The 24,529-nt window shown below is 40.1% G+C and overlaps 1 protein-coding gene across 2 annotated transcripts in view; it reads right to left on the reverse strand.

Moving 5' to 3' along the window:
• hgh1 (HGH1 homolog (S. cerevisiae)) overlaps positions 1 to 24,529 on the reverse strand; it is a 166,744-nt gene that overhangs the window by 126,239 nt on the left and 15,976 nt on the right. For both annotated transcript variants that reach the window (XM_056274367.1, XM_056274366.1), the window contains exons 3-4: positions 19,010 to 19,132; positions 18,464 to 18,602 (exon numbers count right to left, since the gene is read on the reverse strand). In XM_056274367.1, the coding sequence (XP_056130342.1) occupies positions 18,464 to 18,602; positions 19,010 to 19,132 (262 nt within the window). The remainder of the gene's footprint in view (positions 1 to 18,463; positions 18,603 to 19,009; positions 19,133 to 24,529) is intronic.

Here is a 24,529-nt window from a genome sequence, read left to right on the forward strand (position 1 = left end):
GACATCTTAGAAACATATCCTAATCTGACATCTTAGAAATATATCCTACTCTACCATCTTAGAAACATTCTCTTCTGACATATTAGAAACATATCCTACTCTGACATCTTAGAAACACATCCTACTCTGACACCTTGGAAACATACTACTCTGGCATCTTAGAAACTTCCTCCTCTGACATTTTAGAAACATATCATACTCTGACATCTTACAAACATATCCTACTCTGACATCTTAGAAACATATATCCTACTCTGACATCTTAGAAACATCCTACTCCGACATCTTAGAAACATATCATAGTCTGACATCTTAGAAACATATCCTACTCTGACATCTTAGAAACATCCTACTCCGACATCTTAGAAACATATCCTACTCTGACATCTTAAACACATATTCTACTCTGACATCTTAGAAACAACTCTGACATCTTAAAAACATGTCCTACTCTGACATCTTAGAAACATATACTAATCTGACATCTTAGAAATATATCCTACTCTACCATCTTAGAAACATTCTCTTCTGACATATTAGAAACATATCCTACTCTGACATCTTAGAAACATCCTATTCTGACATCTTAAAAACATATCCCACTCTGATATCTTAGAAAGATATCCTACTCAAAAATGTTAGAAACATATCCTACTCTGACATCTTAAAAACATTTCCTACTCTGACATCTTAGAAACATCCTACTCTGACATTTTGGAAAATTTACTACTCTGAAATCTTAGAAACATATCAGTCTCTGACATCTTAGAAACATATCCTACTCTGACATCTTAGAAACATTTCCTACTCTGACATCTTAGAAACATCCTACTCTGATATCGTAGAAACATCCTCCTCTGACATTTTGGAACATTTCCTACTCTGATATCTTAGAAACATATCCTACTCTGACATCTTAGAAACATTTCCTACTCTGAAATCTTAGAAACATATCAGTCTCTGACATCTTAGAAACATCCTCCTCTGACATTTTGGAACATTTCCTACTCTGACATCTTAGAAACATCCTCCTCTGACATTTTGGAAAATTTCCTACTCTAAAATCTAAGAAACATATCAGTCTCTGACATCTTAGAAACATATCCTACTCTGACATCTTAGAAACATCCTATTCTGACATCTTAGAAACATCCTACTCTGACATCTTAGAAACACATCCTACTCTGACACCTTGGAAACATACTACTCTGGCATCTTAGAAACTTCCTCCTCTGACATCTTAGAAACATATATCCTACTCTGACATCTTAGAAACATCCTACTCCGACATCTTAGAAACATATCATACTCTGACATCTTAGAAACATATCCTACTCTGACATCTTAGAAACATCCTATTCTGACATCTTAAAAACATATCCCACTCTGATATCTTAGACAGATATCCTACTCTGAAATGTTAGAAACATATCCTACTCTGACATCTTAGAAACATCCTACGCTGACATCTTTGAAACATACTACTCTGACATCTTAGAAACACATCCTACTCTGACACCTTGGAAACATACTACTCTGACATCTTAGAAACTTCCTCCTCTGACATCTTAGAAACATATCCTACTCTGACATCTTAGAAACATCCTACTCCGACATCTTAGAAACATATCATACGCTGACATCTTAGAAACATCCTATTCTGACATCTTAAAAACATATCATACTCTGACATCTTAGAAACAAATCCTACTCTGACATCTTAGAAACATCCTATTCTGACATCTTAAAAACATATCCCACTCTGATATCTTAGAAAGATATCCTACTCTGAAATGTTAGAAACATATCCTACTCTGACATCTTAGAAACATCCTACGCTGACATCTTAGAAACACACTAGTCTGACATCTTAGAAACACATCCTACTCTGACACCTTGGAAACATACTACTCTGCCATCTTAGAAACTTCCTCCTCTGACATCTTAGAAACAGATCCTACTCTGACACCTAGGAAACATCCTACTCCGACATCTTAGAAACATATCATACTCTGACATCTTAGAAACATATCCTACTCTGACATCTTAGAAACATATCCTACTCTGACATCTTAGAAACATCCTACTCCGACATCTTAGAAACATATCATACTCTGACATCTTGGAAACATATCTTACTGTGACATCTTAGAAACATACTACTCTGACATCTTAAACACATATTCTACTCTGACATCTTAGAAACATATCCTACTCCGACATCTTAGAAACATATCCCACTCTGACATCTTAGAAACATATCCTACTCTGACATCTTAGAAACATCCTACTCTGACATCTTAGAAACGTCCTCTTCTGACATATTAGAAACATCTGCTACTCTGATATCTTAGAAACATACTACTCTGACGTCTTAAACACATATTCTACTCTGACATCTTAGAAACAACTCCCTACTCTGACATCTTAGAAACATCCTATTCTGACATCTTAAAAACATATCCCACTCTGATATCTTAGAAAGATCCTACTCAAAAATGTTAGAAACATATCGTACTCTGACATCTTAGAAACATATCCTACTCTGACATCTTAGAAACATATCCCACTCTGACATCTTAGAAACATATCCTACTCTGACATCTTAGAAACATATCCTACTCTGACATCTTAGAAACATCCTCTTCTGACATATTAGACACATATCCTACTCTGATATGATAGAAACATCCTCCTCTGACATTTTGGAACATTTCCTACTCTGACATCTTAGAAACATACTACTCTGACATCTTAAACACATGTTCTACTCTGACATCTTAGAAACAACTCTGACATCTTAGAAACATATCCTAATCTGACATCTTATAAATATGTCCTACTCTGACATCTTAGAAACATATCCTACTCTGACATCTTAGAAACATATCCTACTCTGATATCCTAGAAACATAATCCTCTGACATTTTGGAATATTTCCTACTCTGACATCTTAGAAACATCCTCCTCTGACATTTTGGAACATTTCCTACTCTGACATCTTAGAAACATCCTCCTCTGACATTTTGGAAAATTTCCTACTCTGAAATCTTAGAAACATATCAATCTCTGACATCTTAGAAACATATCCTACTCTGACATCTTAGAAACATCCTATTCTGACATCTTAAAAACATATCCCACTCTGATATCTTAGAAAGATATCCTACTCTAAAATGTTAGAAACACATCCTACTCTGACACCTAGCAAACATACTACTCTGATATCCTAGAAACTTCCTCCTCTGACATTTTAGAAACATATCCTACTCTGACATCTTAGAAACATAAACCCCTCTGAGAGCTTAGAAACATATCCTACTCTGACATCTTAGAAACATATCCTACTCTGACATATTAGAAACATATCCCACTCTGACATCTTAGAAACATATCCTACTCTGACATCTTAGAAACATCCTACTCTGACATCTTAGAAACGTCCTCTTCTGACATATTAGAAACATCTGCTACTCTGATATCTTAGAAACATACTACTCTGATATCTTAAACACATATTCTACTCTGACATCTTAGAAACAACTCCCTACTCTGACATCTTAGAAACATATCCTACTCTGACATCTTAGAAACATATCCTACTCTGACATCTTAGAAACATCCTCTTCTGACATATTAGACACATATCCTACTCTGATATGCTGGAAACGTCCTCCTCTGACATTTTGGAACATTTCCTACTCTGACATCTTAGAAACATATCAGTCTCTGACATCTTAGAAACATATCCTACTCTGACATCTTAGAAACATATCCTACTCTGACATCTTAGAAACATCCTCTTCTGACATATTAGACACATATCCTACTCTGATATGATAGAAACATCCTCCTCTGACATTTTGGAACATTTCCTACTCTGACATCTTAGAAACATACTACTCTGACATCTTAAAGACATGTTCTACTCTGACATCTTAGAAACAACTCTGACATCTTAGAAACATATCCTAATCTGACATCTTATAAATATGTTCTACTCTGACATCTTAGAAACATATCCTACTCTGACATCTTAGAAACATATCCTACTCTGATATCCTAGAAACATCCTCTTCTGACATATTAGACACATATCCTACTCTGATATGATAGAAACATCCTCCTCTGACATTTTGGAACATTTCCTACTCTGACATCTTAGAAACATACTACTCTGACATCTTAAACACATGTTCTACTCTGACATCTTAGAAACAACTCTGACATCTTAGAAACATATCCTAATCTGACATCTTATAAATATGTCCTACTCTGACATCTTAGAAACATATCCTACTCTGACATCTTAGAAACATATCCTACTCTGATATCCTAGAAACATCCTCCTCTGACATTTTGGAATATTTCCTACCTTGACATCTGAGAAACATCCTCCTCTGACATTTTGGAACATTTCCTACTCTGACATCTTAGAAACATCCTCCTCTGACATTTTGGAAAATTTCCTACTCTGAAATCTTAGAAACATATCAGTCTCTGACATCTTAGAAACATATCCTACTCTGACATCTTAGAAACATCCTATTCTGACATCTTAAAAACATATCCCACTCTGATATCTTAGAAAGATATCCCGCTCTAAAATGTTAGAAACATATCCTACTCTGACATCTTAGAAACATCCTACGCTGATATCTTAGAAACATCCTACTCCGACATCTTAGAAACACATCCTACTCTGACACCTAGGAAACATACTACTTTGACATCTTAGAAACTTCCTCCTCTGACATTTTAGAAACATATCATACTCTGACATCTTAGAAACAGATCCTACTCTGACATCTTAGAAACATCCTACTCCGACATCTTAGAAACATATCATACTCTGACATCTCGGAAACATATCCTACTGTGACATCTTAGAAACATACTACTCTGACATCTTAAACACATATTCTACTCTGACATCTTAGAAACAACTCTGAAATCTTAAAAACATATCCTACTCTGACATCTTAGAAACATATCCTAATCTGACATCTTAGAAATATATCCTACTCTAACATCAGAGAAACATTCTCTTCTGGCATTTTGGAACATTTCCTACTCTGACATCTTAGAAACATCCTCCTGTGACATTTTGGAACATTTCCTACTCTGACATCTTAGAAACATCCTCCTCTGACATTTTGGAAAATTTCCTACTCTGAAATCTTAGAAACATATCAGTCTCTGACATCTTAGAAACATATCCTACTCTGACATCTTAGAAACATCCTATTCTGACATCTTAAAAACATATCCCACTCTGATATCTTAGAAAGATATCCTACTCTAAAATGTTAGAAACATATCCTACTCTGACATCTTAGAAACGTCCTCTTCTGACATATTAGAAAAATATCCTACTCTGATATCCTAGAAACATCCTCCTCTGACATTTTGGAACATTTCCTACTCTGACATCTTAGAAACATATCAGTCTCTGACATCTCAGAAACATATCCTACTCTGACATCTTAGAAACATATCCTACTCTGACAACTTAGAAACATCCTACTCGGACAGCTTAGAAACATCCTCTTCTGACATATTAGAAACATCTGCTACTCTGATATCTTAGAAACATCCTCCTCTGACATTTTGGAACATTTCCTACTCTGACATCTTAGAAACATCCTACTCTGATATCTTAGAAACATCCTCCTCTGCATTTTGGAACATTTCCTAGTCTGACATCTTAGAAAAATATCATACTCTGACATCTTAGAAACATATCCTACCCTGACATCTTAGAAACATATCCTACTCTGACATCTTAGAAACATATCCCCCTCTGAGAGCTTAGAAACATATCCTACTCTGACATCTTAGAAACATATCCTACTCTGACATCTTAGAAACATATCCCACTCTGACATCTTAGTAACATATCTTACTCTGACATCTTAGAAACATCCTACTCTGACATCTTAGAAACGTCCTCTTCTGACATATTAGAAACATCTGCTACTCTGATATCTTAGAAACATACTACTCTGACATCTTAAACACATATTCTACTCTGACATCTTAGAAACAACTCCCTACTCTGACATCTTAGAAACATATCCTACTCTGACATCTTAGAAACATATCCTACTCTGACATCTTAGAAACATATCCTACTCTGACATCTTAGAAACATCCTCTTCTGACATATTAGACACATATCCTACTCTGATATGATAGAAACATACTCCTCTGACTTTTTGGAACATTTCCTACTCTGACATCTTAGAAACATACTACTCTGACATCTTAAACACATGTTCTACTCTGACATCTTAGAAACAACTCTGACATCTTAGAAACATATCCTAATCTGACATCTTATAAATATGTCCTACTCTGACATCTTAGAAACATATCCTACTCTGACATCTTAGAAACATATCCTACTCTGATATCCTAGAAACATCCTCCTCTGACATTTTGGAATATTTCCTACTCTGAAATCTTAGAAACATCCTCCTCTGACATTTTGGAACATTTCCTACTCTGACATCTTAGAAACATCCTCCTCTGACATTTTGGAACATTTCCTACTCTGACATCTTAGAAACATCCTCCTCTGACATTTTGGAAAATTTCCTACTCTGAAATCTTAGAAACATATCAGTCTCTGACATCTTAGAAACATATCCTACTCTGACATCTTAGAAACATCCTATTCTGACAACTTAAAAACATATCCCACTCTGACATCTTAGAAAGATATCCTACTCTAAAATGTTAGCAACATATTCTACTCCGACATCTTAGAAACACATCCTACTCTGACACCTAGGAAACATACTACTTTGACATCTTAGAAACTTCCTCCTCTGACATTTTAGAAACATATCATACTCTGATATCTTAGAAACATATCCTACTCTGACATCTTAGAAACATCCTACTCCGACATCTTAGAAACATATCATACCCTGACATCTTGGAAACATATCCTACTGTGACATCTTAGAAACATACTACTCTGACATCTTAAACACATATTCTACTCTGACATCTTAGAAACAACTCTGACATCTTAAAAACATATCCTACTCTGGCATCTTAGAAACATATCCTAATCTGACATCTTAGAAATATATCCTACTCTACCATCTTAGAAACATTCTCTTCTGACATATTAGAAACATATCCTATTCTGACATCTTAGAAACATATCCTACTCTGATATCCTAGAAACATCCTCCTCTGACATTTTGGAACATTTCCTACTCTGATATCTTAGAAACATATCCTACTCTGACATCTTAGAAACATTTCCTACTCTGACATCTTAGAAACATATCAGTCTCTGACATCTTAGAAACATATCCTACTCTGACATCTTAGAAACATCCTCCTCTGACATTTTGGAACATTTCCTACTCTGACATCTTAGAAACATCCTCCTCTGACATTTTGGAAAATTTCCTACTCTGAAATCTTAGAAACATATCCTACTCTGACATCTTAGAAACATTTCCTACTCTGACATCTTAGAAACATATCAGTCTCTGACATCTTAGAAACATATCCTACTCTGACATCTTAGAAACATCCTCCTCTGACATTTTGGAACATTTCCTACTCTGACATCTTAGAAACATCCTCCTCTGACATTTTGGAAAATTTCCTACTCTGAAATCTTAGAAACATATCAGTCTCTGACGTCTTAGAAACATATCCTACTCTGACATCTTAGAAACATCCTATTCTGACATCTGAAAAACATATCCCACTCTGATATCTTAGAAAGATATCCTACTCAAAAATGTTAGAAACATATCCTACTCTGACATCTTAGAAACATCCTCTTCTGACATATTAGACACATATCCTACTCTGATATGATAGAAACATCCTCCTCTGACATTTTGGAACATTTCCTACTCTGACATCTTAGAAACATACTACTCTGACATCTTAAAGACATGTTCTACTCTGACATCTTAGAAACAACTCTGACATCTTAGAAACATATCCTAATCTGACATCTTATAAATATGTTCTACTCTGACATCTTAGAAACATATCCTACTCTGACATCTTAGAAACATATCCTACTCTGATATCCTAGAAACATCCTCTTCTGACATATTAGACACATATCCTACTCTGATATGATAGAAACATCCTCCTCTGACATTTTGGAACATTTCCTACTCTGACATCTTAGAAACATACTACTCTGACATCTTAAACACATGTTCTACTCTGACATCTTAGAAACAACTCTGACATCTTAGAAACATATCCTAATCTGACATCTTATAAATATGTCCTACTCTGACATCTTAGAAACATATCCTACTCTGACATCTTAGAAACATATCCTACTCTGATATCCTAGAAACATCCTCCTCTGACATTTTGGAATATTTCCTACCTTGACATCTGAGAAACATCCTCCTCTGACATTTTGGAACATTTCCTACTCTGACATCTTAGAAACATCCTCCTCTGACATTTTGGAAAATTTCCTACTCTGAAATCTTAGAAACATATCAGTCTCTGACATCTTAGAAACATATCCTACTCTGACATCTTAGAAACATCCTATTCTGACATCTTAAAAACATATCCCACTCTGATATCTTAGAAAGATATCCCGCTCTAAAATGTTAGAAACATATCCTACTCTGACATCTTAGAAACATCCTACGCTGATATCTTAGAAACATCCTACTCCGACATCTTAGAAACACATCCTACTCTGACACCTAGGAAACATACTACTTTGACATCTTAGAAACTTCCTCCTCTGACATTTTAGAAACATATCATACTCTGACATCTTAGAAACAGATCCTACTCTGACATCTTAGAAACATCCTACTCCGACATCTTAGAAACATATCATACTCTGACATCTCGGAAACATATCCTACTGTGACATCTTAGAAACATACTACTCTGACATCTTAAACACATATTCTACTCTGACATCTTAGAAACAACTCTGAAATCTTAAAAACATATCCTACTCTGACATCTTAGAAACATATCCTAATCTGACATCTTAGAAATATATCCTACTCTAACATCAGAGAAACATTCTCTTCTGGCATTTTGGAACATTTCCTACTCTGACATCTTAGAAACATCCTCCTGTGACATTTTGGAACATTTCCTACTCTGACATCTTAGAAACATCCTCCTCTGACATTTTGGAAAATTTCCTACTCTGAAATCTTAGAAACATATCAGTCTCTGACATCTTAGAAACATATCCTACTCTGACATCTTAGAAACATCCTATTCTGACATCTTAAAAACATATCCCACTCTGATATCTTAGAAAGATATCCTACTCTAAAATGTTAGAAACATATCCTACTCTGACATCTTAGAAACGTCCTCTTCTGACATATTAGAAACATATCCTACTCTGATATCCTAGAAACATCCTCCTCTGACATTTTGGAACATTTCCTACTCTGACATCTTAGAAACATATCAGTCTCTGACATCTCAGAAACATATCCTACTCTGACATCTTAGAAACATATCCTACTCTGACAACTTAGAAACATCCTACTCGGACAGCTTAGAAACATCCTCTTCTGACATATTAGAAACATCTGCTACTCTGATATCTTAGAAACATCCTCCTCTGACATTTTGGAACATTTCCTACTCTGACATCTTAGAAACATCCTACTCTGATATCTTAGAAACATCCTCCTCTGCATTTTGGAACATTTCCTAGTCTGACATCTTAGAAAAATATCATACTCTGACATCTTAGAAACATATCCTACCCTGACATCTTAGAAACATATCCTACTCTGACATCTTAGAAACATATCCCCCTCTGAGAGCTTAGAAACATATCCTACTCTGACATCTTAGAAACATATCCTACTCTGACATCTTAGAAACATATCCCACTCTGACATCTTAGTAACATATCTTACTCTGACATCTTAGAAACATCCTACTCTGACATCTTAGAAACGTCCTCTTCTGACATATTAGAAACATCTGCTACTCTGATATCTTAGAAACATACTACTCTGACATCTTAAACACATATTCTACTCTGACATCTTAGAAACAACTCCCTACTCTGACATCTTAGAAACATATCCTACTCTGACATCTTAGAAACATATCCTACTCTGACATCTTAGAAACATATCCTACTCTGACATCTTAGAAACATCCTCTTCTGACATATTAGACACATATCCTACTCTGATATGATAGAAACATCCTCCTCTGACTTTTTGGAACATTTCCTACTCTGACATCTTAGAAACATACTACTCTGACATCTTAAACACATGTTCTACTCTGACATCTTAGAAACAACTCTGACATCTTAGAAACATATCCTAATCTGACATCTTATAAATATGTCCTACTCTGACATCTTAGAAACATATCCTACTCTGACATCTTAGAAACATATCCTACTCTGATATCCTAGAAACATCCTCCTCTGACATTTTGGAATATTTCCTACTCTGACATCTTAGAAACATCCTCCTCTGACATTTTGGAACATTTCCTACTCTGACATCTTAGAAACATCCTCCTCTGACATTTTGGAAAATTTCCTACTCTGAAATCTTAGAAACATATCAGTCTCTGACATCTTAGAAACATATCCTACTCTGACATCTTAGAAACATCCTATTCTGACAACTTAAAAACATATCCCACTCTGACATCTTAGAAAGATATCCTACTCTAAAATGTTAGCAACACATCCTACTCCGACATCTTAGAAACACATCCTACTCTGACACCTAGGAAACATACTACTTTGACATCTTAGAAACTTCCTCCTCTGACATTTTAGAAACATATCATACTCTGACATCTTAGAAACATATCCTACTCTGACATCTTAGAAACATCCTACTCCGACATCTTAGAAACATATCATACCCTGACATCTTGGAAACATATCCTACTGTGACATCTTAGAAACATACTACTCTGACATCTTAAACACATATTCTACTCTGACATCTTAGAAACAACTCTGACATCTTAAAAACATATCCTACTCTGGCATCTTAGAAACATATCCTAATCTGACATCTTAGAAATATATCCTACTCTACCATCTTAGAAACATTCTCTTCTGACATATTAGAAACATATCCTATTCTGACATCTTAGAAACATATCCTACTCTGATATCCTAGAAACATCCTCCTCTGACATTTTGGAACATTTCCTACTCTGATATCTTAGAAACATATCCTACTCTGACATCTTAGAAACATTTCCTACTCTGACATCTTAGAAACATATCAGTCTCTGACATCTTAGAAACATATCCTACTCTGACATCTTAGAAACATCCTCCTCTGACATTTTGGAACATTTCCTACTCTGACATCTTAGAAACATCCTCCTCTGACATTTTGGAAAATTTCCTACTCTGAAATCTTAGAAACATATCAGTCTCTGACGTCTTAGAAACATATCCTACTCTGACATCTTAGAAACATCCTATTCTGACATCTGAAAAACATATCCCACTCTGATATCTTAGAAAGATATCCTACTCAAAAATGTTAGAAACATATCCTACTCTGACATCTTAGAAACGTCCTCTTCTGACATATTAGAAACATCTGCTACTCTGATATCTTAGAAACATCCTCCTCTGACATTTTGGAACATTTCCTACTCTGACATCTTAGAAACATATGCTACTCTGATATCCTAGAAACATCCTCCTCTGACATTTTGGAACATTTCCTACTCTGACATCTTAGAAACATCCTACTCTGATATCGTAGAAACATCCTCCTCTGACATTTTGGAACATTTCCTACTCTGACATCTTAGAAACATATCCTACTCTGATATCCTAGAAACATCCTCCTCTGACATTTTGGAACATTCCTACTCTGACATCTTAGAAACATATCATACTCTGACATCTTAGAAACATATCCTACTCTGACATCTTAGAAACATATCCTACTCTGACATCTTAGAAACATATCCCACTCTGATATCTTAGAAACATATCCTACTCTGACATCTTAGAAACATCGTACTCGGACACCTTAGAAACATCCTCCACTGACATTTTAGAAACATTAGGACAGCACATTTTTCTTCGAGTTTCGAAGAAAAATGTGCTGTCCTATGTGGGCAGATTCCGAGAGCAGCTGCATGAGTTCTGCAGTGTCACTAAAGAAGTTGTCACTGCTTCTCAACGGAAGATTAAATGTCAGTTTGATCAGGCAGCAGTCTCTCGTTCTTTGCAGTCTGGTGACATGGTTTTAGTCTTGCTGCCTGTCCCTGCTTCCTCTCTGGATTCTAGTTTTTCAGGACCTTGCGTTTTTGACGGGAAGTGATACTGACTATGTTGTCAGAACTGATCGGAGACGGCAGTCTCGTGTGTGTCATATAAATATGTTGAAGCGCTACCATTCCAGAAGGGAGACCCAGCCTGAGGCTCCAGGTGCAACCCCTGTGGCCACTGTCACATCTGTGGTGCATAAGGCAGTGAGTCCTGGACGTGCTACTGTTACAGGAAGTGATGAGGATGGTTTAAGTTTGAGCAATGTGCCTCAACAAACTCCTCGATTAGCCAACTCTGTGATGTTGTTGAACCTTTCTTCTCTATTGCTACATTTAAACAAGGAGCAGGAAGCCAGCATAGTGACTTTAGTTCAGAATTTTATTTGTCTGTTCGGAGATGTTCCTTCCCGCACTACCGTTTTGGAACACGACATTGACATGGGTGGGGCAGTGCCGATTAAACAACACCCGTACAGAGTCAATACGGTGAAAACATCAGTCATGCAACAAGAAGTCTGCTATCTTTTAGAACATAACTTGGCACATCCTAGTTCAAGTCCGTGGAGCTCCCCATGCATCCTGGTTACGAAACCCGATTCTACGTTTTGTTTCTGCACTGATTACCGGAAAGTGAATCATGTCACTATTCCTGATTTGTATCCCTTGACCCGCTTGGATGATTGTGTTGATACCATTGGTTCGGCCTGTTATGTCACCAAGCTAGATCTGTTGAAAGGGTATTGGCAGGTGCCCCTTTCACCTCGTGCATCTGAGATATCTGCCTTCGTTACACCTGACAGGTTCCTGCAATACTCAGTAATGGCATTCGGAATGCGAAACGCTCCAGCTACATTCCAACGTCTAGTGAACATAGTGCTTGCAGATGTGCCTAACTGTACAGCATATCTTGATGATGTAGTAGTTACTCCTCTAATTGGTCAGATCATTTGAGTTAGTTAAGAACAGTGTTTCAGTGGTTGGCAGCTGCTTCTCTAACCCTGAACCTTGCCAAGTGTGAGTTTGGCAACGCCACGGTGACTTATCTAGGTAAACAGGTGGGCGGAGGTAAAGTGCGAGTGCATCCCGTTGAAGCCAAGGTTGTTGCCATAACGACAATTCCAGTGCCCACCACACGGTGGGAGTTGCGTCAGTTCCTAGGAATGGCTGGGTATTACATGGGGTTTTGCCGCAACTTCTCCTCAGTTGTAGCCCCACTAACTGGCTTACTCAGTCCCTCAGTACCGTTTGCGTGGTCTGCTGACTGCCAAACAGCGTTTGATTGCATCAAAGCCCTGTTATGTAGTGCCCCTGTCCTTACTGCTCTGGATTTTCACAAGCCCTTTACCAACGAAGTCAGTGCTAGTACAGTTGGTGCCAGTGCCGTTCTGAGTCAGAGGGATTCTGACGGTCTGGACTATCCAGTCTGTTACTACTCGAAGAAGTTTAACAGCAGTCAGTCACGCTACTCTACCATAGAGCAGGAGACTCTGGCTCTACTACTCGCACTTCAGTTCTTTGACATTTACGTAGGATCTAGTGTTACGCCTGTGATTGTCTATACTGACCACAATCTCTTAGTGTTCCTTCACATAATGTGTAACCACAAACAGTGCCTGATGCGGTGGTCACTGATCGTCCAAGGTTATAATTTGGAGATCCGACACAGGAAAGGTTCAGAGAATGTGTTTGCTGATGCCCTTTCTTGTGGTTACGAGTAATGTGTGGAATATGTTGTTATTAATGTGTGGGATTGTTACGATTAATGTTTATGAGTGGATATGTTATGTGGCAGATTGATGGGGAGAAAGCATATGATTATCGCCAGCCATTGAGGCTTGCTCTTATGGGAGGGGGTATTACGGCCCTAGTGCCATGTGTCTGTGTAATTTTCCCTCCCCAGGTAATGCCCCGCCTCCTGTGGAGCTGCTGGTCAAGCTCAGGTGTTTCCAGGTCCACTCAACCACCCGACCACCTATTGAAATGCCCTCCTGTCCTTTGTCAGGGATGTCGCCTTGTTTTTTTGTTTGGCTGGACACTGTCATATCCTTGTTTGTTGTACAGCTTTGTTTTTATGATCTATACATGGTATAGCATTATTATTTTTTTACGTGCAGGATCAAGGGGATAGGTAAGCTGCCCATGGATATAATCTTCATCACGTAGCCTATCTTTGTTATATACACCAGGTTAGGAGTGAGAGCCACCCTCTGTATTTATTAGTCTAGAATCATATTGCACTACTTTAGGAGGTCACTTTTTTATGATTTCTTTACTTGGGCACCACTCTTAGTTCCCTTGTTCGCTGTGACGTTCACATTACTTATAATAAATATTTTTGCATTTTAGTCAGCATCTTGGGTTTTTGTGTTGCAACACGCATTCTCACTGCATAATGTTAGGCCTTGTACGTCCCCTAGACTAAAGGGTCATAACAGGGGGCGATGGAGGCTACAGCTCTGGGGAAGAAGCTGTTCCTCAGCCTGTTAGTCCGGGTTTTGATGGTGCTGTATCATTTCCCTGATGGCAAGGGAACGAACAGACAGTGACCTGGGTGTGTTGCGTCTTTGCTGATGTTGCTGGCTTTCCTCTGTAGGCGGCCAGCATTCACAGCATCCAGGTTCGGAAGCACAGCTCCCACAATCCTCTGTGCTGTCTTTACCACCCAGGCCAAGTCCCACCTGTTCTCTGTTGTGCAGCTGGCATACCACACTGACACATTGACAGAGGATGCTTTCTATTGTACTTCTGTAAAAGTTGACCAGCAGCTGAGAAGGGAGACCGGCTTGTTTAAGTTTCCTGAGGAAGAAAAGCCTCTGTTGTGCTTTCTTCATCAGGTGGGAAGTGTTGAGTGACCACGTGGGTTCTTTGGTTAAGTGGATTCCCAGGAATTTGATGTTATCCACAATATGCACATCTTCACCGTTTATGTGCAGTGGGGATGGGGTGGTCTTCTTGGATCTCCTAAAGTCCACAATGATCGCTTTTGTTTTACTGGTGTTCAGGACCAGGTTATTGTCTAAACACCATCCAGCCAGATGTTGGACCTCCTGTCTATAGTGTGTTTCCTTGTTGTTGGTTATGAATCCCACTATAGTGGTGTCATCAGCAAACTTCACTATAGTGTTGGAGGAGTGAATGGGGGTACAATCGTGGGTGAAAAGGGTGAAGAGGGCTGGACTGAGCACACAGCCTTGTGGCACATCTGTGTTCAGGACGAGGGTTGAAGATGTATGGTTACCTATCCTGACATTTTGTGGTCTGTGAGTGAGGAAGTCCATAATCCATGAACAGAGTGAAGTGGTTAATCCTAGGTCACTGAGTTTGTGTACTAGTTTATGGGGGTTATCATATTGAAAGCAGAGCTGAAGTCAATAAAAAGCATCCTGACATATGTGTTTGGATGCTCCAGGTGGGACAGGTTTGTATGAAGTGTAATTGAGACTGCGTCCTCCATAGATCTGTTCCCCCATATGCAAATTGGTGGCTGTCCAGATCTGTGGGGATGATGTCCTTGATGTGAGAGAATATAATCCTCTCAAAGCACTTCATAATAATTGGGGTCAGGACAGGACAACCGGGCGATAGTCACTGAGGCAGTTGACTGCTGTCTTCTTGGGTACAGGTACAATAGTGGTGGATTTAAGGCAGGTGGGGACAACAGCCTGTTGTAAGGAGAGGTTGAACATGTCAGTGAACACCCCTGTTAGTTGGTCCGCGCATGTCTTCAGTGTGCAACCCAACACTCTGCCTGGTCCGGCCGCTTTGGAGATATCGATTCTGCTCAGACTGGATTTCACCTAATGGTGCTGTAGGACGAGTGCATGCACCTCCTTAGGCAGGGTCATTTGGGCCCTCACTCCACTGAGCTGCGTTTCAAAGCATGCAAAGAACTGGTTAAGCGTGTCGGGGGGTGTGCTGTCATGGGTGATGTGGGGGTGCTGCATTTGTAATCTGTTGTGTTTTTAATACCTCTCCACATGCTCCGGGGGTTGTTGGTATGTGTGAAGTGCCCCTCAGTGTGCTGCTTGTACCTGCGTTTAGCCTCTCTAATGCCCTTTTTCAAGTCCCTCTGGGCATTTTTGTAGGCCAGCATGTCGCCTGTCCTGAAGGCAGCATCTCGAGCCCTGAGCAGAGACCACACATTCCTGTCCAGCCATGGCTTCTTGTTCGGAAATACCTTGATGGTTTGGTGGTTAGTACTGTCTCAGTACAGAAATGAATGTAGGCCAAGATGGCTGAAGTGTATTCCTCTAAGTCTGCTCCCTGTGCAAACACTCCCCAGTCTGTGCTTTCTGTTTTTGTCAACCTGTGTTGTAATTTTTGATTCTGTAGAGTTCGGTGTGTTTGTAAAAATGTTTTATTTCACTATTTGTTTGGTATATATGTGTGTTGTATTTTCAACGTTTTTATTTCTATAGAATAAAAGAGGGGAAAAAAAGGACAGGGTCCCCCAGCACAAAGAGAGCAATATAGTGTAGCTGTTAAATGCCAGGAGGACTGTCATGAATTGTACATTGGGGAAACTAAACAGACGCTGGCCAAGAGGATGATACAACACAGGAGAGCTAACATGTCAGGCCAGGACTCCACAGTCTACACCATCTGCAGACCAGGACTCCACAGTCTACACCATCTACAGACCAGGATTCCACAGTCTACACCATCTATAGGCCAGGACTCCACAGTCTACACCATCTACAGACCAGGACTCCACAGTCTACACCATCTACAGACCAGTACTCCACAGTCTACACCATCTACAGACCAGGATTCCACAGTCTACACCATCTATAGGCCAGGACTCCACAGTCGACACCATCTACAGACCAGGACTCCACAGTCTACACCATCTACAGACCAGTACTCCACAGTCTTCACCATCTACAGACCACATCCTTGATAGGGAGGAATGCTGGTTTGAACGGGGAGTCAGAGAGCCCATCTATGTGACGAGGGAACGACCATCCCTGAACTGAGGGGGGGGTCTAAGAGTACATCTGTCACCATCTTACAATGCTGTGACTGCTACATTCCCCAACCCTCTGTGAATAGTACACATGACCATTGTAACTCTAATTAATGGTCACACCATATTTGCATATGAAACTGGTCGTTGGTTTGGGTGGTTATGCCACTGTATTGTTTATAAGGGTGCAGTCAGTTGAGAATGAAGAGGTCACTTAGATGAGTGATGAAACATATCTCTCAATAAACGTTGTGTCCAGGTGAACTGATTCAACTTTCTTTGACTAGGTAACTTATTAATATTTTGATACAATGAACAGATAATAACAGTGAATCTGTGGGTGGATATACAAAATATTTCAGTGTGACTCTGATAGCATAAAAACACATTTAGTTCCTGAAGTGTGCAACTGGGAGGTCTTCTGTTTCATTTTGGGCAACTTCTTTTCACAAGCTGTTGTTCATCTCTTCTATGTAATGTATTTTATTATTCTGGCTTTATCATGGCTAAAGGTATATTTCTACATTTGTATCATGCTGGCTCTAGTAGTAGTAGTTTTAGCTGCTTCAGTGTTAGCTGCTGTAGTGTTAGCTGCTTTAATGTTAGCTGCTTTAGTGTTAGCTGTCTGTAGTGTTAGCTACTGTAATGTTAGCTGTCTGTAGTGTTAGCTGCTGTAGTGTTAGCAGTCTGTACAGCCACCACAGCAGCAGATTCCACTTCTCTTTGATGGATTTCTTCAGCCCTGTATTCTGGATAATAATGGCTATATGCTAGATTTTCCCCAAACATCATCAAAATCAGTCATTTAAAGGGTTTTCAGTGGACATGCTGAGATAATCTTGCTGTCCAAACCATTTCAGGTACAGCATCCGAGTGTCTTGCCGTAAATATGGCTGATGTGCTTTTCCAGCAGACACAGTATCCGCTCCTCATTGATCGAGAATCAAAATGGAAACTTTACTTTCCATTTCTCAGCAGTAGTTCTACCACCACACAGCGACATCAGCAACACGTCACTGGACCATGAGGGTAAGCATGGTTTCTACTGGTAGTTATGGCACTACGGAAAAGATCTGAAAGTCTGCTGGACGTTACAGACATGGAAGAGTAATAAAGAGTAATAAATGTAAATATGGTTCAAAATTGTTGTAGGGTTCCTTTACGCAGTGGTTCGCTTTTAAATGTACTAGTTATTTATAACAATCTTAAAACAAACATTACCTGGTGAAGAGTCTCATGAGCAGACAAATTGATAAGAGTGTGGTAGCAGTCCTTCACGATGGCAACAGATGGGTCAGAGGTCAGGCCAACCAGGGCAACCAGGATGTCAGGTTGAGAGCGCAAGAAGCAGCAGCCATCCCTGGGGAAAAAGACATGTGTCACTGTGCTCAAAAAAAAATCTGGAGGTACAAAAAATATTCATTGGACGGCCAATTGTTCCGTGATACCTCCACAACACCCAGCACATGTTGAGAGCTATAACCAACACATAAATATAGCCAGGAGATAACACATAACAGCAAGGAATATTCCTCACCCTCCCAACTTCTCCCTTTTTCCAAACATTTCTCTGTTTTTATTCTGTTCAATGTCTAACTGTATGTTCTATGTTCATTTTTGTCATTTTCATTTTTGTCATCACTCCTGAACCGACAAGTACTGATGGGCTAAAGTTCACAATGGTGTGCTGTTTTACATTTGTTACATTTCCTGTTTTGTTAAACATTGTGTTGTAATTCATTATTGTTGATATCATTATTATGATACCTGTTTACAGAGAGGCCCATGAGGTACTCTGTAGCTTGACCTTTGACATCAGGCCGTGTGTCAGGTGTGAGGAACCTCAGCAGCTCCTCAGCTTCCATGTCACTAAGCATTCTGGAACAACTTCTGATAAAGGAAACAATGATGGAAAAACATCCCAACAATGAACTCGCTGCTTATTGAAACAAAGAATGCAAACATAAAAGGTCTACACAACACTACAAAACTTATTCTCACTGGAAACTGGTGTACTTACACACATCCCATACAGAGGCATCTACCCTGGTGCTTATCTTGACATTTTAGCATCATCTGTATGATGTATATGCAAATGCAAAGCAATGAATTTGAGTCCAGTGTTACTCCTGTGTTTATAACTGCATTATTAAAACCAGGGATTGTCATCGGCTTGGCTATGTGATGTGATACAAGTCACAACCCCTGGCTACACCCTTCTACAACTTTGTGCTAAATCTTTTTCTCAATGTAGCATCTGCTATTTTATATTTTCTTTAAGAGTAATAGAAGCTAGGTTAAGAGGAGAGGTGATGATTTGTGAGCAGCAGTATGGTTTCATGCCATGAAAGAGCACCGCAGATGTGATGTTTGCTTCGAGAATGTTGATTTAAAAGTATAGAGGAGGCCAGAAGGAGTTACATTGTGTCTTTGTGGATTTAGAGAAAGCATATGACAGGGTGCTGAGAGAGGAGGTGTGGTATTGTATGAGGAAGTCGGGAGTTGCAGAGAAGTATGTAGGAGTGGTGCAGGATATGTATGAGGGCAGTGTGACAATGGTGAGGTGTGTGGTTGGAATGGCAGATGGGTTCAAGGTAGAGGTGGGATTACATCAAGGATCGGCTCTGAGTCCTTTCTTGTTTACAAACCCCAATTCCAATGAAGTTGGGACGTTGTGTAAAACGTAAATAAAAACAGAATACAATGATTTGCAAATCCTTTTCGACCTATATTCAATTGAATACACTACAAAGACAAGATATTTAATGTTCAAACTGATAAACTTTATTGTTTTTTTGCAAATATTCACTCATTTTGAATTTGATGCCTGCAACACGTTCCAAAGAAGCTGGGACAGGGGCATGTTCACCACTGTGTTACATCACCTTTCCTTTTAACAACACTCAATAAGCGTTTGGGAACTGAGGACACTAATTGTTGAAGCTTTGTAGGCGGAATTCTTTCCCATTCTTGCTTGATGTACGACTTCAGTTGCTCAACAGTCCGGGGTCTCCGTTGTCGTATTTTGCGCTTCATAATGCACCACACATGTTCAATGGGAGACAGGTCTGGACTGCAGGCAGGCCAGTCTAGTACCCGCACTCTTTTACTACAAAGCCCCACTGTTATAACACGTGCAGAATGTGGCTTGGCATTGTCTTGCTGAAATAAGCAGGGACGTCCCTGAAAAAGACGTTGCTTGGATGGCAGCATATGTTGCTCCAAAACCTGTATGTACCTTCAGCATTAATGTGCCTTCACAGATGTGCAAGCTACCCATGATGCCATGGGCACTAACACCCCCCCCATACCATCACAGATGCTGGCTTTTGGACTCTGCGCTGATAACAATCTGGATGGTCCTTTTCCTCTTTAGCCCGGAGGACACGGCATCCATGATTTCCAGAAACAATTTGAAATGTGGACTCATCAGACCACAGCACACTTCTCCACTTTGGGTCAGTCCATCTCAGATGAGCTCGGGGCCAGAGAAGCCGGCGGTGTTTCTGGGTGTTGTTGATATATGGCTTTCACTGTGCATGGTAGTTTTAACTTGCACTTGTAGATGTAGCGACAAACTGTGTTAACTGACGATGGTTTTCCCAAGTGTTCCTGAGCCCACGTGGTAATATCCTTTACACAATGATGTCGGTTTTTAATGCAGTGCCGCCTGAGGGGTCGAAGGTCACGGCCATTCAATGTTGGTTTTCGGCCTTGCCACTTACGTGCAGAAATTTCTCCGGATTCTCTGAATCTTGTGATGATATTATGGACTGTAGATGATGAAATCCCTAAATTCCTTGCAACTGAAGTTGAGAAACGTTGTTCTTAAACTGTCGGACTATTTGCTCACGCAGTTGTTCAAAAAGTGGTGAACCTCGCCCCATCCTTGCTTGTGAACGACTGAGCCTTTCGGGGATGCTCCTTTTATACCCAATCATGACACTCACCTGTTTACAATTAACCTGTTCACCTGTGGAATGTTCCCAACAGGTGTTTTTTGAGTATTCCTCAACTTTCCCAGTCTTTTGTTGCCCCTGTCCCAGCTTCTTTGGAACGTGTTGCAGGCATCAAATTGTCTGTGAATGTTCTCATTCATCCAGGTCATGGCTACCAAAGGAGTTGAATCAAGTGCAACTGGACTTGGTCCTCTCATCCAAGAGGCTTCCTCAGTTCGTGCCTTTCTGACTAGACCAAGCTAGTCTGACTGGCTGGTGATGAGACTCAGAATTTATCCTCTAGGAGTCGTTATCAGAGCTATAGATGTCCATGGCCCTTTGTGTCCCAATGTTTACCAACGCTATAGCTACGGAGCTATTGATTTGCATTTGTTTAGCAGCGACGGTCGTTGGGGGTGTTAGTTTCAACTTCATCATTCAGTGGTCATGAGAGTCGTTGGAGCCGTTAGTGACCGATTGTTGTTCTTGGAGGCTAGGCTTCTTGAGTTTCTTGGGTAGAGATGAAAGGACAGCATTGTAAGTGGGAGATAGGTGGTGTTGCAGACCTCCTCCTCTGTTGAGGGATGGTTTTTCCAGTTTCGCATAGATGGCTTCCTTCACCCCAAGTCAAAACTAACACCCCCAACGACCGTCGCTGCTAAACAAATGCAAATCAATAGCTCCGATGGCGACGGGCGCGGCTGGACATCGGAGCACAGGAGAGCCATGCATATCAATAGCTCCGATAACGACGGGCGCGGCCAAACATCGGTACACAAAAGAGCCACTCATATCTATGGCTCTGTTAGCGACGGGCGTTGGTAAACATCGGGACACAAAGAGCCATGGACATCAATAGCTCTGACAACGACTCCAAGAGGATAAATTCTGAGTCTCATCAGCCGCCAGTCAGACTAGCTTGGTCTAGTCAGAAAGGAACGAACTGAGGAAGCCTCTTGGATGAGAGGCGAAACGTCTTCACGGATAAATACCAAGTCCAGTTGCACTTGATTCACCTCCTTTGGACAGGCATCAAATTCAACATGAGTGAATATTTGCAAAAAACAATAAAGTTTATCAGTTTGAACATTAAATATCTTTTATTTTTTAGTGTATTCAATTGAATATAGGTCGAAAAGGATTTGCAAATCATTGTATTCTGTTTTTATTCACGTTTTACACAACGTCCCAACTTCATTGGAATTGGGGTTTGTACAATGGTGATGGACACGTTGACGGACGAGATCAGGCAGGAGTCTCCGTGGACTATGATGTTTGCGGATTACATTGTGATCTGCAGTGAGAGTAGGGTGCAGGTGGAGGAGAGTCTGGAGAGGTGGAGGTATGCACTGGAGAGAATAGGAATTAAAGTCAGTAGGAGCAAGACGGAATACCTATGCGTGAATGAGAGGGAGGACAGTGGAATGGTAAGGATGCAAGGAGTAGAGGTGACGAAGGAATATGAGTTTAAATACTTGGGGTCAACTGTCCAAAGTGATGGGGAGTGCAGAAGAGAGGTAAAGAAGAGAGTGCAGGCAGGGTGGAGTGGGTGGAGAAGAGGGTCAAGAGTGATTTGTGACAGAAGGGTACCAGCAAGAGTTAAAGGGAAGGTTTACAAGATGGTAGTGAGACCAGCTATGCTATATGGTGTGGAGACAGTGGCACTGATGAGAAGAGGGGAGGCAGAGCTGGAGGTGGCAGAGTTGAAGATGCTAAGATTTTCATTGGGAGTGACGAAGAAGGACAGGATTAGGAACGAGTATATTAGACGGACAGCTCAAGTTGGACAGTTTGGAGACAAAGCAAGAGAGACAAGATTGAGATGTTTGGACATGTGTGGAGGAGAGATGCTGGGTATACTGGGAGAAGGATGCTGAATATGGAGCTGCCAGGGATGGAGCTGCCAGGGAAGAGGAAAAGAGGAGGGCCAAAGAGGAGGTTTATGGATGTGGTGAGGGAGGACATGCAGGTGGCTGGTGTGACAGAGGAAGGTGCAGAGGACAGGGAGAAATGGAAACGGATGATCTGCTGTGGCGACCCCTAACAGGAGCAGCCGAAAGTAGTATTAGATATAATGTGTATATAATATATTATGTATATTTTGATATTGTGCCTTTGGATTATGTGAGCTGTAATGACACTTTATTGATTCTGAAGGAAATAAAAGTATCTATCTACCTATCTATAAATAGAAAAAAATTAAATTCTTCCATTGAGGAGAGAAGTATTTGAGCGAGAGAGAGACAGAGCGAGAGAGAGGACACAGTTATCAAAAGACAGAGCAGACACATATTTGTGTATTTTTCAGTAGTTCTAACTTGAAAGAGGTTGTTACAGTTAATCCCAGAGGGTTGGATCAGTTCATCTGGGCACAACGTTTACTTACTGAGGGTTACTGAGCATCAAGACAGTTTCACAGCTAGTTTCTTCTGTACCTCCAGGGTTGCTGTTGACTCGAGCATTGTCCAGAGCAGACTGAGCTGCTCCTAAATGTAAAAAAACACCTGTGGTATGTTACATGTAGCCCATCTCAGCATTTTCCCCAGATTCTGGCATGTTCTTAATCTCAAACAGGGCTGTGGGCTATCTTAATTGGGGTGTTTTGTTGACCTTTAAAAATTGTAAAATGTTACCCTGGGAAAGTAAAACTTTAATGACTGTTTGTTAAGGACACCACTGTAAGTAAGCTTTAGAAACGCTGTTAAAGTGATGTCTTGATGCATGCTCAATAATCCAGGTAAGCAAATGCCAGAAGGTTGAATGACAGACACATTTCATCATCATCATCATCTAAGTGAGCTCTTCAGTCTCACCTGATGGAAGACGTTCCAATAGGACATTCCCGAGAATCACTTTTTACTATCTTCATATGAGGAACTTTCTATCCTCATCTCAAAACCATTCCTTAGATCCTCGTTATTTACAGGACACTACTATGATAAAGTTTAATGTCATCTTCGTATGGCTCGTTTGAATCTGGGTCTATGATCTCATCTCATCTCATCTTCAGCCGCATTTCCGGGGTTGGGTCGCGGTGGTAGCAAGCTAAGTAGGGCACTCCAGATGTCCCTCTCCCCAGCAACACCCTCCAGCTCCTCCTGGAGGATCCAAAGGCGTTCCCAGGCCAGATTGGACATGTAGTCCCTCCAGCGAGTTCTGGGTCTACCCCAGGGTCTCCTCACAGTTGGCCGTGCCTGGTAAACCTCCGAAGGAAGGCACCCAGGAGGCATCCTAATCAGATGCCCGAACCATCTCAATTGGCTCTTTTCAATGCGAAGGAGCAGCGAGACTACTCCAAGCTCCTTCCGGATATCCAAGCTCCTCACCCTATCTCTAAGGCTTAGCCCAG

Source organism: Lampris incognitus, chromosome 2 (assembly GCF_029633865.1).
Source record: "Lampris incognitus isolate fLamInc1 chromosome 2, fLamInc1.hap2, whole genome shotgun sequence".
In the NCBI taxonomy this organism is placed as follows: Eukaryota; Metazoa; Chordata; class Actinopteri; order Lampriformes; family Lampridae; genus Lampris; species Lampris incognitus.